The 13,343-nt window shown below is 39.4% G+C and overlaps 1 protein-coding gene across 1 annotated transcript in view; it reads left to right on the forward strand.

Moving 5' to 3' along the window:
- RALGAPA2 (Ral GTPase activating protein catalytic subunit alpha 2) overlaps positions 1-13,038 on the forward strand; it is a 417,261-nt gene extending 404,223 nt beyond the window's left edge. The window contains exon 40 of the mRNA XM_020989297.2: positions 8,925-13,038. Within this exon, the coding sequence (XP_020844956.1) occupies positions 8,925-9,079 (155 nt within the window). The 3' untranslated portion in view covers positions 9,080-13,038. The remainder of the gene's footprint in view (positions 1-8,924) is intronic.
- The last annotated feature ends 305 nt before the right edge of the window (positions 13,039-13,343 follow it).

Raw genomic sequence — 13,343 nt, forward strand, 5'->3', positions numbered from 1 at the left:
AGGATCTACCAAGTCAAGGTAAACTCAAGAAATGCATCAATTAACTGAAGTCATCAACTTCTAATCATTGCCTTGATCACTTCAAGGATGAGTCTTTCCCTAGCTAATGAGAAAAGAAAAACCTAAGGGTGCATTAGAAACTGGTTAAGTTTTTAATGAAAATGATGTAAAAAAAACATTTACCATTTTATTAGAAGTACTTTCCTCACAACAACCCTGAGATAAGCAGTGCAAACAGGTGCTACTGGGTAGGTCGTGGTACAGTAAATAGAATGCTTGACCTTGAGTCAGGGAGACCTGATTTCAAATCCACCCTCTGACCCTGGGCAAGTCACTCTGCCTTAGTTTCCTGATCTGTAAAATGAGGGTAGTAAAAGCACCTACCTCCCCAATTTGCTGTGAGAGTAAAATTATGTTTGTAAAGCACTTTTCAAACTTTAAAGGATCATATAAACTCTAGCTGTTATTATTACAAATTAGAAAACTGAGGCTCAGGCAAGTAGGTGTTCAAACATGCTTATGATCACATGGTTGCTGATTGGCAGAACGTGGACTTTTCTAGGCTGTAAGTCTAGTGATCCTTCCAATTCACCAAGCTGCTTCCTTTTCTGTCTATAGCTGAGTATTTCACCTGGACACCCCAAGGTGATGGAACTGTTTATGATCATGTAATATTTTGATGGAGTCTTGTAATTATGCAGCTATAAACCAGGTGACTTGGCTGCCAGTGAAATAAATTTTGTCAGCATTTTCTCCATACAGAATCAGATGACTCTCAGACAAGCTAAACTTGGTCCCAGAACACTGTGACTTATACTGGAGAAGCAAATAAATAATTCGTCCACCAATTTGTTCTCCTAGCCACAGTCAGTGATCTACCCATTTGTCCAGCTGTCCTAGCTTCTAGCTACAGAACCAGAAATTCAGGGATAAGAACCAAACCTTAGAAAGATATAGCCAAGCCCTGAGCCAGAGCCAGTACAAGGCCAGTGCTACTGGACTGGAGATGTTGGGATGAGCCTTTAGGCCATTTGGAAATGTTAATCAATCTGGATAATTCTCAGGGGTCTTAGGTTGCCAACCCATACAATAGGAAATGTTGGAGTTGAGTTTGTAGGCCGAATCCAGCAACTACCTGCACCTGTTCCCTCACTCAGACCCATTCCAAGGGATCTGAATAGCCCAGGCAAACATCCCCAGTGAGCTTTCTGATCTCCAGCTCTTTCTCCCTTTCTCCATTACTTCATTTAGAATTCCCCTTACATTGGTGGCCAAATCAGCTGTTCTTTTCCACCTCCAGCTGCAAAATGGATTCTGTCCCTGTATTAACTTGAACCAGTTAATCAGTTTCTTGTGATAAGTGTTCAGTTACAAGACACTGAAAGGAGTATCCTCCACACAGGTGCCAGGTTGATTTTCCTAAAGCACAGGTTGACCATTTCATTCCCATTCTCAGTAAACTCCAGTGGCTGCCTTTTATTTCTAGGATCAAATATAACCCACTGTTTGGCATTTAAAGTTCTTCAAAAATTGAACTCTTACTTTTTAACATATTACTTGGCTGCATGGCCTCCGTGGTCCAGCCATAATGACTGCCTTGACGTTCCTCGTGTAAAGTGCCTCTCCCATTTGTCTGATTTTTCACTATCTACTTTGTGCTTGGAATATTCTCTCTCCCTTTCATCTTTTCGAATTCTTAACTGTCCTTGAAGAGTTTTCTCAAATACTTATCTTCTACAGGAAGCCTTTCCTTCTAAGTTTACTTTATTATATATTTTGTATTTTTGCTTTTTCTTGTGTTGTATACCCTGTGCTTTGCACAGTGCCTAGCACATACTAAGTACTTAATAAGTCCTTATAGTCTGGTTAATTGATCCTTTGTTGTTGAAAATTGCTCATCCTTACCAGGTTCCTAGGAGAAGACCCATACGCCATATCTTTAATTTTTTTTTTATTTTCAATTAACAAAAATCCATCTTCTCTTATTCCCACTTCCCACTCTCCCACCATTAAAAGAGAAAGAAAAACAAATGCTTTGTAACTAATGCGCCTAAGTCAAGCTAAACAAATTTTTCCATTAGCTTTGTCCAAAATAATGTCTTCATCTGTATTTTTGAGTACGTCACCTGTCAAGGAGGACCCACATTTTTTAAAGCTCCTGGTACAGCAATGTTTTCTCAAAGTGCATGAGGAACTTAGTTATACTCTTTGCTATGGGCAGGCCTATATAACCAGTCAAGACAAACTACCAAAGTCTGACAACTCTCATATATCATTGTTAGTAAAAGTTGCGTCGGATAAAACATTCCTCATTTGTAAAATTACTTTCTGTATTTTCTGCATTATTACTTTCTGTATTTTCAACTTATGTACCTGCCTAAATGAGAGAACGTTCTCTGTGAAAGTTATTTCCAGAAAGCAACACCAGGCTACTGCTTTCTTTCATGTAGTTCAGCACCTTCACCACTTGTTTGAGCCATTGGTATTCTCTCCCAAGATGAAATGAATAACACTTGTTGGCCGTGGTTCAAGTGTGTGTAGGAAGTAAAAGAAATATATGGAAAAAGTAAATAACTGGTCTTATTCTTCATCACAGTGTGACAGAAAATCTCATTATCCATGATTCACATGTAATTTTGGTCTATTCAGTGGTAACTGGCATCTTAGCCCTAATGAGTCTAGATCTCAGAATCTCAGAATTAGAAGAGACCTCAGAAACCCCATTCTACCTCTTCACCATCTCCTATAGAAAACAGCCACAGAAGACAAAAGCCTTTCAAATTAGCTTTTCTGATTACTCATTAGTCCTAAATGCATGTCATCTTTCCATATTTGTCCACTTAATATAGTGCTGTATATATAGCTTTAATTTATAACAGTCCCTAGACTTCTGCAAATATTCAAATACTCTGATAAGATACTGATATTTTTACAAAGCTTATTCTTTAATAGTACTACACAATTAGAAAGTACCTTCATATGCATCATCACATGTGAGGTGAGCTAAAATAGTAGAAGTATTATTAGGTCCATTTTGTAGTTTAAAAAATTGAGGCCTCAGAGGTTATAAGTGTTAGAGCTTGGATATAAAAGCAGGTCTTCTGACTCCGAGTCAAATGTCCTTTCTACTGTACCATGCTGTTTCTCTCCTTATAACCCATTTTGTCTTGCCTACTGATTCATAGCCTCAAGGCACCTCTGATTTCATGTTAAGGGCATGTGATGCTTGAGCTCCCTGGAATAATTCAGACCAATCCCCAAACATGGCTGTCCCTGCATCTCCTTAACTCAGCTACAGATTGGCAGTTATTGAGACATTCTCTTTGGTCCAGCATACCTACCACATCAGTCTGTGTCTGGGGAATATGCTGGGGAGAGGAACAAACCATTCCTCATCAGCAATTACAAAGAAGTCCTTTATTGTTGGCTGTACCATCTGTTTTCCTGGTTTCTACCACCACATCCTGTATGCATAGCCAGGACTGAGACAGTTGGGATAGAGGAAAGAGATCAACGTAACACCTTTCAAAAGGCCTTGGGTGCCAGTACTGCTGCCCCGGTGGTGGAAATTGGCAATAGCAGTAACACCACTAAGGGGAGACTCCCACAACGGTTTGGTTTTTTCCCTTTGAAATCTTCAGTGTCAAGGAATGATATTTAGAAAATGCTTCTAGTAAGGGGAAGAGAGCTAGGGAAACTGAGACGCAGTGTGACCTGCTAAGTGAAAGGATCAGCACTTGGTTTACAAAAGGTGTAAGTGTTGTTTGAACGTAAAGGGCTAGTGGAGGCCATTAATTGGTACTGCGACTGAGTTTGAATCCTGCCTCAAATCTATACTGGTTGTGTCATCCTGGGAAAGTCACTTAACTTTTCTGTATCTCCGTTACCTCATTTGTAAAGTGGAACCATTAATGATTCCCACCTGATAGAGTCATCGTGAGAATTGAGTGCTTTGCAATTCTTAAAGCACTGTATAGTATTGTTATTGTTATGGGATACATTTACTACTACCAAAAATAGGCCTGAAATCCAGAGATGTTAAATTTCATTGTATCCGTTAACGATTGCTTTGGAAGGAGCAATATTATCACCAAGTCCTAAGGGGTCTTCTCTTTGAGCCACAACAATGGCACTTTTATATTTGAAATAAACCTCCAGTGGTACAGCTTGCTGTCCCTGTTGCCCACCAGCTTCATTCTGGCCGGACAATGTTTTTTTTACTAATATTTTAGACTGTATAACTGCATTTTTATCATTATATACAATTATACATTTGGAATGTATAACCTTACATTTGTTTATGGGAATCTTATCCTTAAAATCACAATAGTGCTGCATATAGAGGGATCTTTTCAATGTTTGAAACTGACCTGATCACTGTGCCAACCTTTACAGATGGGGTCAGCAGGAAAATCCAAGTTTACAACTGTGGCCAAATGCAGACAATGGCACACATCATTGATAAATGTCCTTTGTCCAGATTTGATTGTAGTCTAATGACATTGAATACAGAAAAAGGGGGGAAAACCACTGCCTGCTTCAGAAAGATAATGTGCCTGCTAAGAAGAGTGTACAAGGGATAGGTTGGAACTGGTGGGAAAAGAATAAAAACTTAGCAGAAAAATGTTAAAGTGATACAAAGCCTTCTCTTTGCTGCCTGGTCACAAATAATCTTGTTGCTCTTTTCATCAGAGAATAGCTTTGCCTTTGGCGTTCTTCTTCCAAATGTCCTTTCTCCTTGTTCCTATGTGGTATGATGGATACTGGTTATCAGCCTAGCTATTCCCTTTAGTCCAAGGTAGTGTGACATTGGGTGGTAAAAGCTGTATAAAGATACTGTGTGCTGTATACCATATAAAAGCTGCTTTAGAATTGTGTCCTTGAATGCATTATAGTAACTGATTACCTTTTCAGGCCACCTTCGAAGTTGAGAAGTTCTTAACTGTAAACTATGCCTTTTGATTCACTCTAGACACAGTATACATGAGGACATTGGGCTGGGGCTTTTTTCATATGGTAGCTTGGGGTCTAAGCAAAAGCTTTCAAATGTGAATGTAAGCTTAGTTTAGGCTGGTGGTTCACCATTAGACATGGAAAATGTGGGGGGGGGTTTAATGTCCTGTTTCTTTACGATATGTATGATACAGAGGAGGTATTTTATCATGCTAGTTTGATGGCACAACTTGCGGTGAAGTCCCAAGATGACTCGAGAGCGAGTTAATGCTCGTTAGCAATGTACAATCTTCACAGAAGGTTGAGGTATGCTGTACCGCTACTCATGTGACTTTGTGTTCTTTCCCTTTAGATTAGAATATGTAAAGGTCTCAATACCATAGCTGACCAAGGTAAGCCTGACCCTGCCGCAGGTTTGCTCAGTGCACGGTGCTAACTGTCTTTTCAGCAGATCTACTAACCAGTCTCCTTGGTTGCTCGTGTAGTAAGCTGAAATATGGCCATCCTTCTCTTTTTCTGGCCCTCTCCCTTTTTCACTGCCTTTCATCCTCCCTTCCAAAATGTGCATTCCAAGCACCAGGCTGGAAACAAGTAGCCCAGACAATTCCCACCTGACTAAGTAGCGGCACTAACAGCCCTGCTGCCTGGCTGCTCTCTGACAGGCTCGCCCTGTCCCTGCATGTCTGAGCCTCAACGGAAAACGCATACTTTGTCTTTCTTCTGCTCCTGTTTGCTTCAGGCGGAATCTGACACCAACACCTGCCATACTGGAAAATGTCTTTGTTGCTTCCACTTTTGTTTGAATTGCTGCAGGGGAGCCAATGGGAGTTAAGTCCATTTACTTTTTTTGTTGCCTAAGCACCATGGAATAGGATCTTGAGATGGGGCCCGATAAGAAGCGGCACGTGCTGTGCTGGCCCTTTGAGTTAGCTCAGCTTAATAAATGCCTCTCTTTCTGGGGAGGGCAGATTGCCGAGCTTGGGCTGCTGAATGGAACAGCTGGGGGAGGAAAAGGAAACAAAGGCAGGGAAGCACAGAGTGCCATGAACCTGGAGATTGGGGGTGCGGTTTAGGACCCAGAGAGCAGGCCGGCCACACGCCAGGTGTGACCTTTGCAAGCTTCTCGGTTCTGCTTGTTTGTCTGGGCAGTTTCCAAAGTACTGATCGAATGGAAGCAGCATCCTGGCTGGATACATTCTCTGGTAGGCTGGGTTTAGGCAGAGGGGGCTGCTGTACTGAATTAACTCCTTGAGATCCGATTCCCAGATGGATGAAGCCCTTAAAATTTAAAAAAATAAAGCCACCTTTCCAAGGAGAAAATTAGTAGATTGATGGATGGCTCTTTATTAACCATATCGTAGCGTGTTCTAAAATAGGACAGAATCAATCCATTTGTGTCCATCAGATCGCATAATCATTTGGGATGACAGTTCAGCTTAGTATGTTGGTTTGTTGAGGGCACCACTAACATTGATCTTTTAAATCAGAGTAGCTCAGAAGAGCAGAAATTTACTGTAGAAAGCTGACCCCATTTCAGAACTGAAAGTTCTTTTCTTAGTGCTGGATTAAACGCAGATTTTTTAAATTGCCCTAAATAGTACTTGCAAGTTGGCCACTGAGAGGAGGAATGGGCCATAAATTTTAGAGCATCAAGTTTGTAATCCTAAAACCAGATTTTAAAACTCTCCTTCAGATGTTGTAAGTTTCATGCAGAATTACTTATTTGTCCACATGTATGTGTATGTACTCCCATTTTCTTTGACCAGAGTCATGAAGTGGGCTCAAGTATGTTATCTGAATAGAGTTCCAAGCTTCTCTTGCAAGAAAATGGCCAAGTCGTTAGAGTTCATGCCAGACAGCTTGCAAGTGGAATTATAATATTTGTATGAAAGCCTTTATCTTTTGTGGTTATTGCTTGCTCATTCTGCAGCTGCTGTCTCCCTATCAATCAAGACAATTTAGTGGGAGCTTCAAGGTTGATTGCATAGTTAAGGACTTGCCAGAAGAAAGTTTTTGACTGATGGAATGTCCAAACTCTAAAGGCTTATGGAATGCTGTGGGTGATTCTGGGTGCTGAGGTGTGGCTTAGCCTTTTTACGGACACGCTTTTGCCTGTTTGAACTGTACAGCTTCTCATAAGCACAGGAGTCCTATTGTTAAAGAGCTTGCATGAATATTGCTTGAGCTTGCCCAGTTGGCAAAATTTGTATTATTTTGACCATCTGCCATTCTGCTTAGCTGTAGGAACGCAAGCTACCCTCCTGCTTTCTCCCTGGGGAAAAAAATCAGAATGTTTCTCCTCCTAATCCAGAACTAACAAAGGTCTACTTTTTCACAGCTAACTTCTTTAAACACCAACACATATTTTACATTTATTTGCAAGAGAATATTTTTCCTTTTTCTTTCCCTACCTATATCCTGTCTCTAAAATATACATCTGGTAAGTGAAAAATAATTCTAGTTTGTAATGTGAAGTCGCTCATACAATTGCTTGTTAAGTATTAAGTATTTCAAGATGGAAAATTGCCTGGAAATAGCAACTGAGTCATAGCACAGTTGTTTTTTGTTTTGTTTTTTTAGTTAAATGCTAGTACGTTTCATTAGCATGCTCATTTGATGGGGAGATGCATTTTAATGATCCTTCTTTGTCCTACTATGACAAAGTATGGCTCCCTGTCTTTGTCATAGGCAGCCTGATTTTAAAGACAAAACTAGTGGGAGGGAAACAGCTCTCATTCTATGTGCTTTACCCAACTTTACTGAATGTCTGAGTTTGGCCCGGAAGAAATAAGAGAAAACACAGGTCTCTCTGAGGTTATAACCCTTTAAGATATTGATTTTTCAGTACACACCAAGGAAGTTGCTACCAGTGTTTTGTGTGCTTTTGGAATTGTTGGAAGAACTGATTTTGAGACTGCATAGTGGCAGTCTCAAGCCAGATCAATGGAAACATACAAACTATGCATGAAATAACCCCTATGATACAGCCTGAATCAAATGAATCTGAAACACTAACTGTTGAAAAGCAAACCCTTGAAGAGAAGCCATGTTAATAAGACCATAGAAGTATAGCTCTTGAATGGTTTCCTTATGGGGAAACCTGGGCTGTAACAGAAGTGAGGCTGATGAAATGGCCTTCTTGCTGACTGAATTGTCCTGGGGAAGGCTGGCCTGCAGCAGCAACAACCTCCCTCTCTTGCAGGAGACATTCTTGTATTCCTCTGTGTGTGATTAGAGGTGCCCTGGGAGAAGCTGAGAGCTGCACATGGGCAGGTTTTAAGTTTATTCATTTTTTCCAGAAGTAGATGGCTACATCCACTTGTATTCTGGTTCAAACCTGCTATTGAATTCTGACCTCTAGTCGTAGCCACCTTGGGGAAATAATTGAGTTGTAACTTAAATGTGTCAGATATCAATGTGTAAATATTTGTAGATGCCATTGGCACTATCAGGGGTTCACTAAGCTTTACATAATGTTTCTAGAGACTCTTTGGAGTACCAATAAAATGTGAAATTCTGGGGTTACTGCCTTTTAGGAAGTCGTTGTATTCTCTAGTTTGGCTTGTGGGTAAAACATCCCCATTGGGCAGCATGGAATTTAGAGCTGGAATGGGGCTTTAGAAATCATCTAATCTAATATCCTCATTTGGTAGATGAGGAAACTGAGGCACAGAGATTCCAAGTTACATTGCCTGGTGTCACAGAAGTAGCAAATTGGATTTGAACTGGTGTCCTCTTGGTGGGGTTTCCACTGCATATACCTGCCACACATTTTTACAAAGATCTAGGGTAAAAAAAATACTGAATGTGCTTGGCGCATATTTGAATGAGAAGTTATCTAAAGCCGCCCTACCGCTCAGCTGAGCTTACAGTCCCCTCTCCCATCAACCCAACCTTTCTTCATTTGGACTATTGGGGAAAAGAAGGCTTTAACTCTGCTTTCCTTTATCCTTTCTCTGCTTCCTTTGCAGATAGTCTCACTACCAGTGTGAGTGCTGACCTTCCTGTTTCTGTTGGAGGGGAGTTGGCCTGTCAGACGTCTCCATCACTAACCCGTGCCCCCAAACTCAAAAGCTCTGGGAAACTTCGTCGTTCTGCTAGTGCCCTCAGCAAATCTTCAAATTAAAGTACATTAGAAACTGAGTCAGCTCAAAGAAAATGTTTAGGCTAACTCAAAATAGCTGTGTCAATGATCGTCTGAACTTCACAGGATGACTTTGTGCTATAAAATCACAGTTCCTTCCAAAGAAGAAAAGTTCCAGCAAACAAGTTTCGCTTCACTCTCCCTTGTGTGTTGTTTGTGACTAGACTAGGAACAGCAAGTACAAGGGATCTCATGTGGTTTTTGATGTGTATCACAAGTAGCAGGTTGTTTGTGACTCAAGTACTTTTTTCTTATTTATAGGCAGAAAGCGCAACTGTCATAGGAAGATGCAAAACAAGTATTGAAGCAAATTGTTTATGGAATTGCCTTTGGTTGTATTGATTTTATTAATATTCACTCTGATCTTAGTATTTGTGCTTTAGTTTAAAAAAAAAACCAAACCTTTTATCATCACAGAAGACTGGCTTTCCCCAAGGTCTCTTTTCCTCATGGCCCAGAAGTGATTTGGCTTCAATTTGATTCACTCACTTCACTGCATAGTCAGATATCAGGATGTGATTTTCCACCAGGTATCCACTAGCACTGGCTAAGTTTTAATGATCATCTGTAGAGCTTCCAGGTCATTGTTGAGATACTGCAGCATTGAAGATTCAACTTTCTAGGCATACAGGTCAAATCAAATTATAGCAATTGTAGCAAATGCTCATTCATTGATAATCTTTCATATGGAAAAGGATGAACAGGACAGTATTCACTATAGCAGAAGTTTCTTAGTCAAACAGATAGTTTGAGTCTTGCCATTTGAATCTGTAACCTCTATTACTTGACCATCATTCCAAACCTTGGAATCTGTTTTCATGCAGATATTGTCATTATAACAATAACTAACTAGGAGGTGACTAGCACTCTTGAAGGACTTGAGTTCTAATGCATGGGAGAGCTCATTTGCTAAGAACACTTTTTTCCTTTATGCCCCAAATCTTAACTTGAGCATTCCCACCATCATAACTATAATCCACAGAAGAATGTCAGCATATAGATTCCATTTCTTCAGCCTCTTAAGCAAGACACAAACATACTCAGAGCCAACATTGTGCAAGATACTGTACTAGATGTAGAGATAAAAACCATCAACTATCTCTACAGGGCCTACTGTGTGCCAGGTGTGCGATGCACTATTGCAGATGAGATGCCAGTAACACACAAGGAGAATTGCCTGGAATTAACCCAGCTTCTAAGTAGATAAATAACTGTATTTTGTGGCCCCAATCATTACTTTATTCTAATCGGCTAATGTTAGAAACCTACTAGCTAGCTATTGAGTTCAATAGGTAGTTATTAAAGCTTCAAACTGCACTAAGACTTTTGGGACACTCAGTACCTTTTCTTTTAAGATCATCTTCAAAGTACATAGATCCCCATTAGCCAACTTTGAACTTTTTTGTAGACTAAGAGAAATAAACCCAATCAGAGAAGGATGAGATAGGGAGATGAGTGTGAGCAAGTCAGGACTGGCAGCTGGCATTGTGATAGATGCTCAAGGTCACAGAACAAATCATGTGGACGATATTAACTCTAACTCTTTTACTTTTTTCTCCTCTTCATTTATATTTTCATGCAGTTCTATGAAATACCTTTCTTTTGAGGATTACTGTGAAGGCCTGCAGAAATGGTTCCTGTACAGCCATCTTGACCATTTGGATGGCACTAACTTCGGGCAAAACAGTAGAACTCACTGTGGGTGGAGTCAGCCTAAAGCCCTTAGCTGACTTCTAACAATGTGTGCGAGCCTAGTTGGTCAAGAGTCAGGAAACCTCTCTTCTGTTATTTTGCAGGCCACTGAATTGTATCCCATGAGGAGTTAGGAGTCAGAATTCTTTTCTAGTTTCTAGAGACATGCCACCAAAAAAAGTAGTATGTGTGTGACCTGGACGTAGGCAGGTAGTTGGGACATTTCAAGGGACATAAGGGAAAATTCAATCACTTAAGATTGTTTTTGCTTTGTAAACTAGTCTATTTATATAAGTATTCTCTGGCTCCTTAGCATGGACAGTATCAAAAAGAGTTGATTTTCAAGGTGTTTTTTTTTCCTGATTATGCCAGCAAATACCTCATCCCCATTTTGTTATGTTTTAAATCTGTACATGTCACAAAGGCAAACAGCTATTTAGCTTTTTGTTGTTTTTGTTTTTTAAACAAAGTAGAAGAACCTAACTATAATAGGCTAAGCAAACTTAGCATTTTTAAACTTGGAGTTGGCCCAGAGTTCATTGAGATAACTATTTGAGGAATGTAATCATCAGGTATTATGAAGGCGTGTGAAATTACTGGGTTTCTAGGAGAGGTGATGGTGATGCGTGTCAACATATAAGAGGGCCAACTGAAAGTCCCCTTATTTCTTAATAATTATGTTACTGCACCACGAGCTTGTGCCTCTGTATTTTGGGTCATACTCTGAGCTGGCATTCCCCTTACAAACTCTGATTGTCAGAGGCTTGAGACTAAGACCTTGCGATTTGCTTCAGGATAGGCACAAGCATATTTTAGCAAAAAAGGGGAGAGGGGCTAATTTCATCTGCAATTTTTATGACCAAAAATTAGGAAGAAAAAAACTTAGTTCCTACCAGAGATGATTTACATGCTTGGTAACATTTAATCTGGAGGGTTGTTGTTGTTGTTTTTTAGGGAAAATATTTTTATGTACAAATGGACTATAATCATTTCTACTATTGGGATAGCAAATGGAAATGCTCATTATCTCACTTAGAAAAGCTAGTATTGCACCTTCATAATAAATGCCTTTCAGCAAAATTGAGTTGATAATCAGTCAGCACACACCCCTAGGTACCAGTGCCGACAAATCACATTAGCAGGTCAACCATCTGTGAATTAAAGTGTCCCTAATTAGACCTAAATGTGATAAGACTTGTTGGCTTCAAGACAGTGTTAGGGTATGCCGAGTTCTCCCTCATTGGCAAGTTACTCTGATACTCTATGGCTAAAAGCTAATGTAGCAAAATCACATGGACTGTTTTTGTTCTTAAAAACAAAACTACTAAAAAGGGGGAGAAATAAAACACCTAAACTATACAAAAGCAAGAAAATTCAGCCATATCAAGTGACTCTTCACAAGTGTCTTTAAATGCATGCAGTCAGTGACACAGGACCTAGGAACTACAGGGTAAGGGTAGGGTTTGTAGCCTTGGATTAGGTGGCTTGTGTTGATTGGCCAAACCCTCAGCCTTATTTTTTAAAAATCATGCAGATTCATATAGCAATGCATCTTTCCTCAGGTCTAATCTGTTCTTCCTCCAACGTTGAATTTGTTTTTATCACGTTGTATGACAAATTGAGGAATACCTTAAAACTTACTGTGACTTCTCCATAATTACGTTTTTATCTCTTCTGTATGTGAAACTAAATTCTATATGGGACAAGCCATTGTTTTTAGTTACATTCAATATCTCTGTATGATATATACATTAAGTGAATGTTTTCTGTTTCCTCGTCTACAACGTTTAGCGTGTGTGTAAATAAGGAAAGGTATTTGATAAATTCAGTAAAAATTAACTTGTAGTGTATCATCTGCTTTTGAGTTTGTTTTTCCTTTATTTAATTTTATTAAAACCCAACATTAAGATTTAAAACTAGGTGACCTTTCCAGTCCAGCACTGGATGTTACTACTCCTTATGGAAGCTTATATGGAACCTGCCTTTGCAGGCATCTCTTCACACCAGGGCAAGAACTGCTGGCAAAAGTAGGCCTAATCTCTGAAAACAGCAGAAAGAAATTGTTCCTCTTGATTACCACAAAGCTTGACTTTGGAGTTAAGATTCTCTTTTGTGATGATACAGTATGTTGATAAAATAATTTAGAAAAGCAGCACTTGTGTGCTGTATATTTAATCTGTTTGCTTTTTCATTATTTGATGTGATGATTTGGTGGTTATTAATCACTAATAAAACATGTGTCGAATTTATATGGGGTGATGTAATTCAAATGACATTCTCCCCTAATGGTGACCCAAAAGCTTCCCTTCTAAAATTTCACAAATTCAGAAGTGCATTAATTAAAATTCTCTCTTTGTCCATGAAGTATAGTGCTAAGAGCAAAATAAAAGTTGAATTCATAGATATATTTGCATACACTTTACACATCCATTTATTAATGAATCAAAATCTCTTTTACTCATGTGTTAAAACAAATGGTACAAAAAAAATCCAAAAATGGTTCGTTTGATCTGATACAACTGCTTTGGTGGCCTAAAAATGTCAACATAGGTTT

Source organism: Phascolarctos cinereus, unplaced genomic scaffold (genome assembly GCF_003287225.1).
Source record: "Phascolarctos cinereus isolate Bilbo 61053 unplaced genomic scaffold, phaCin_HiC Scaffold_2;HRSCAF=192, whole genome shotgun sequence".
NCBI classification, from domain to species: Eukaryota; Metazoa; Chordata; class Mammalia; order Diprotodontia; family Phascolarctidae; genus Phascolarctos; species Phascolarctos cinereus.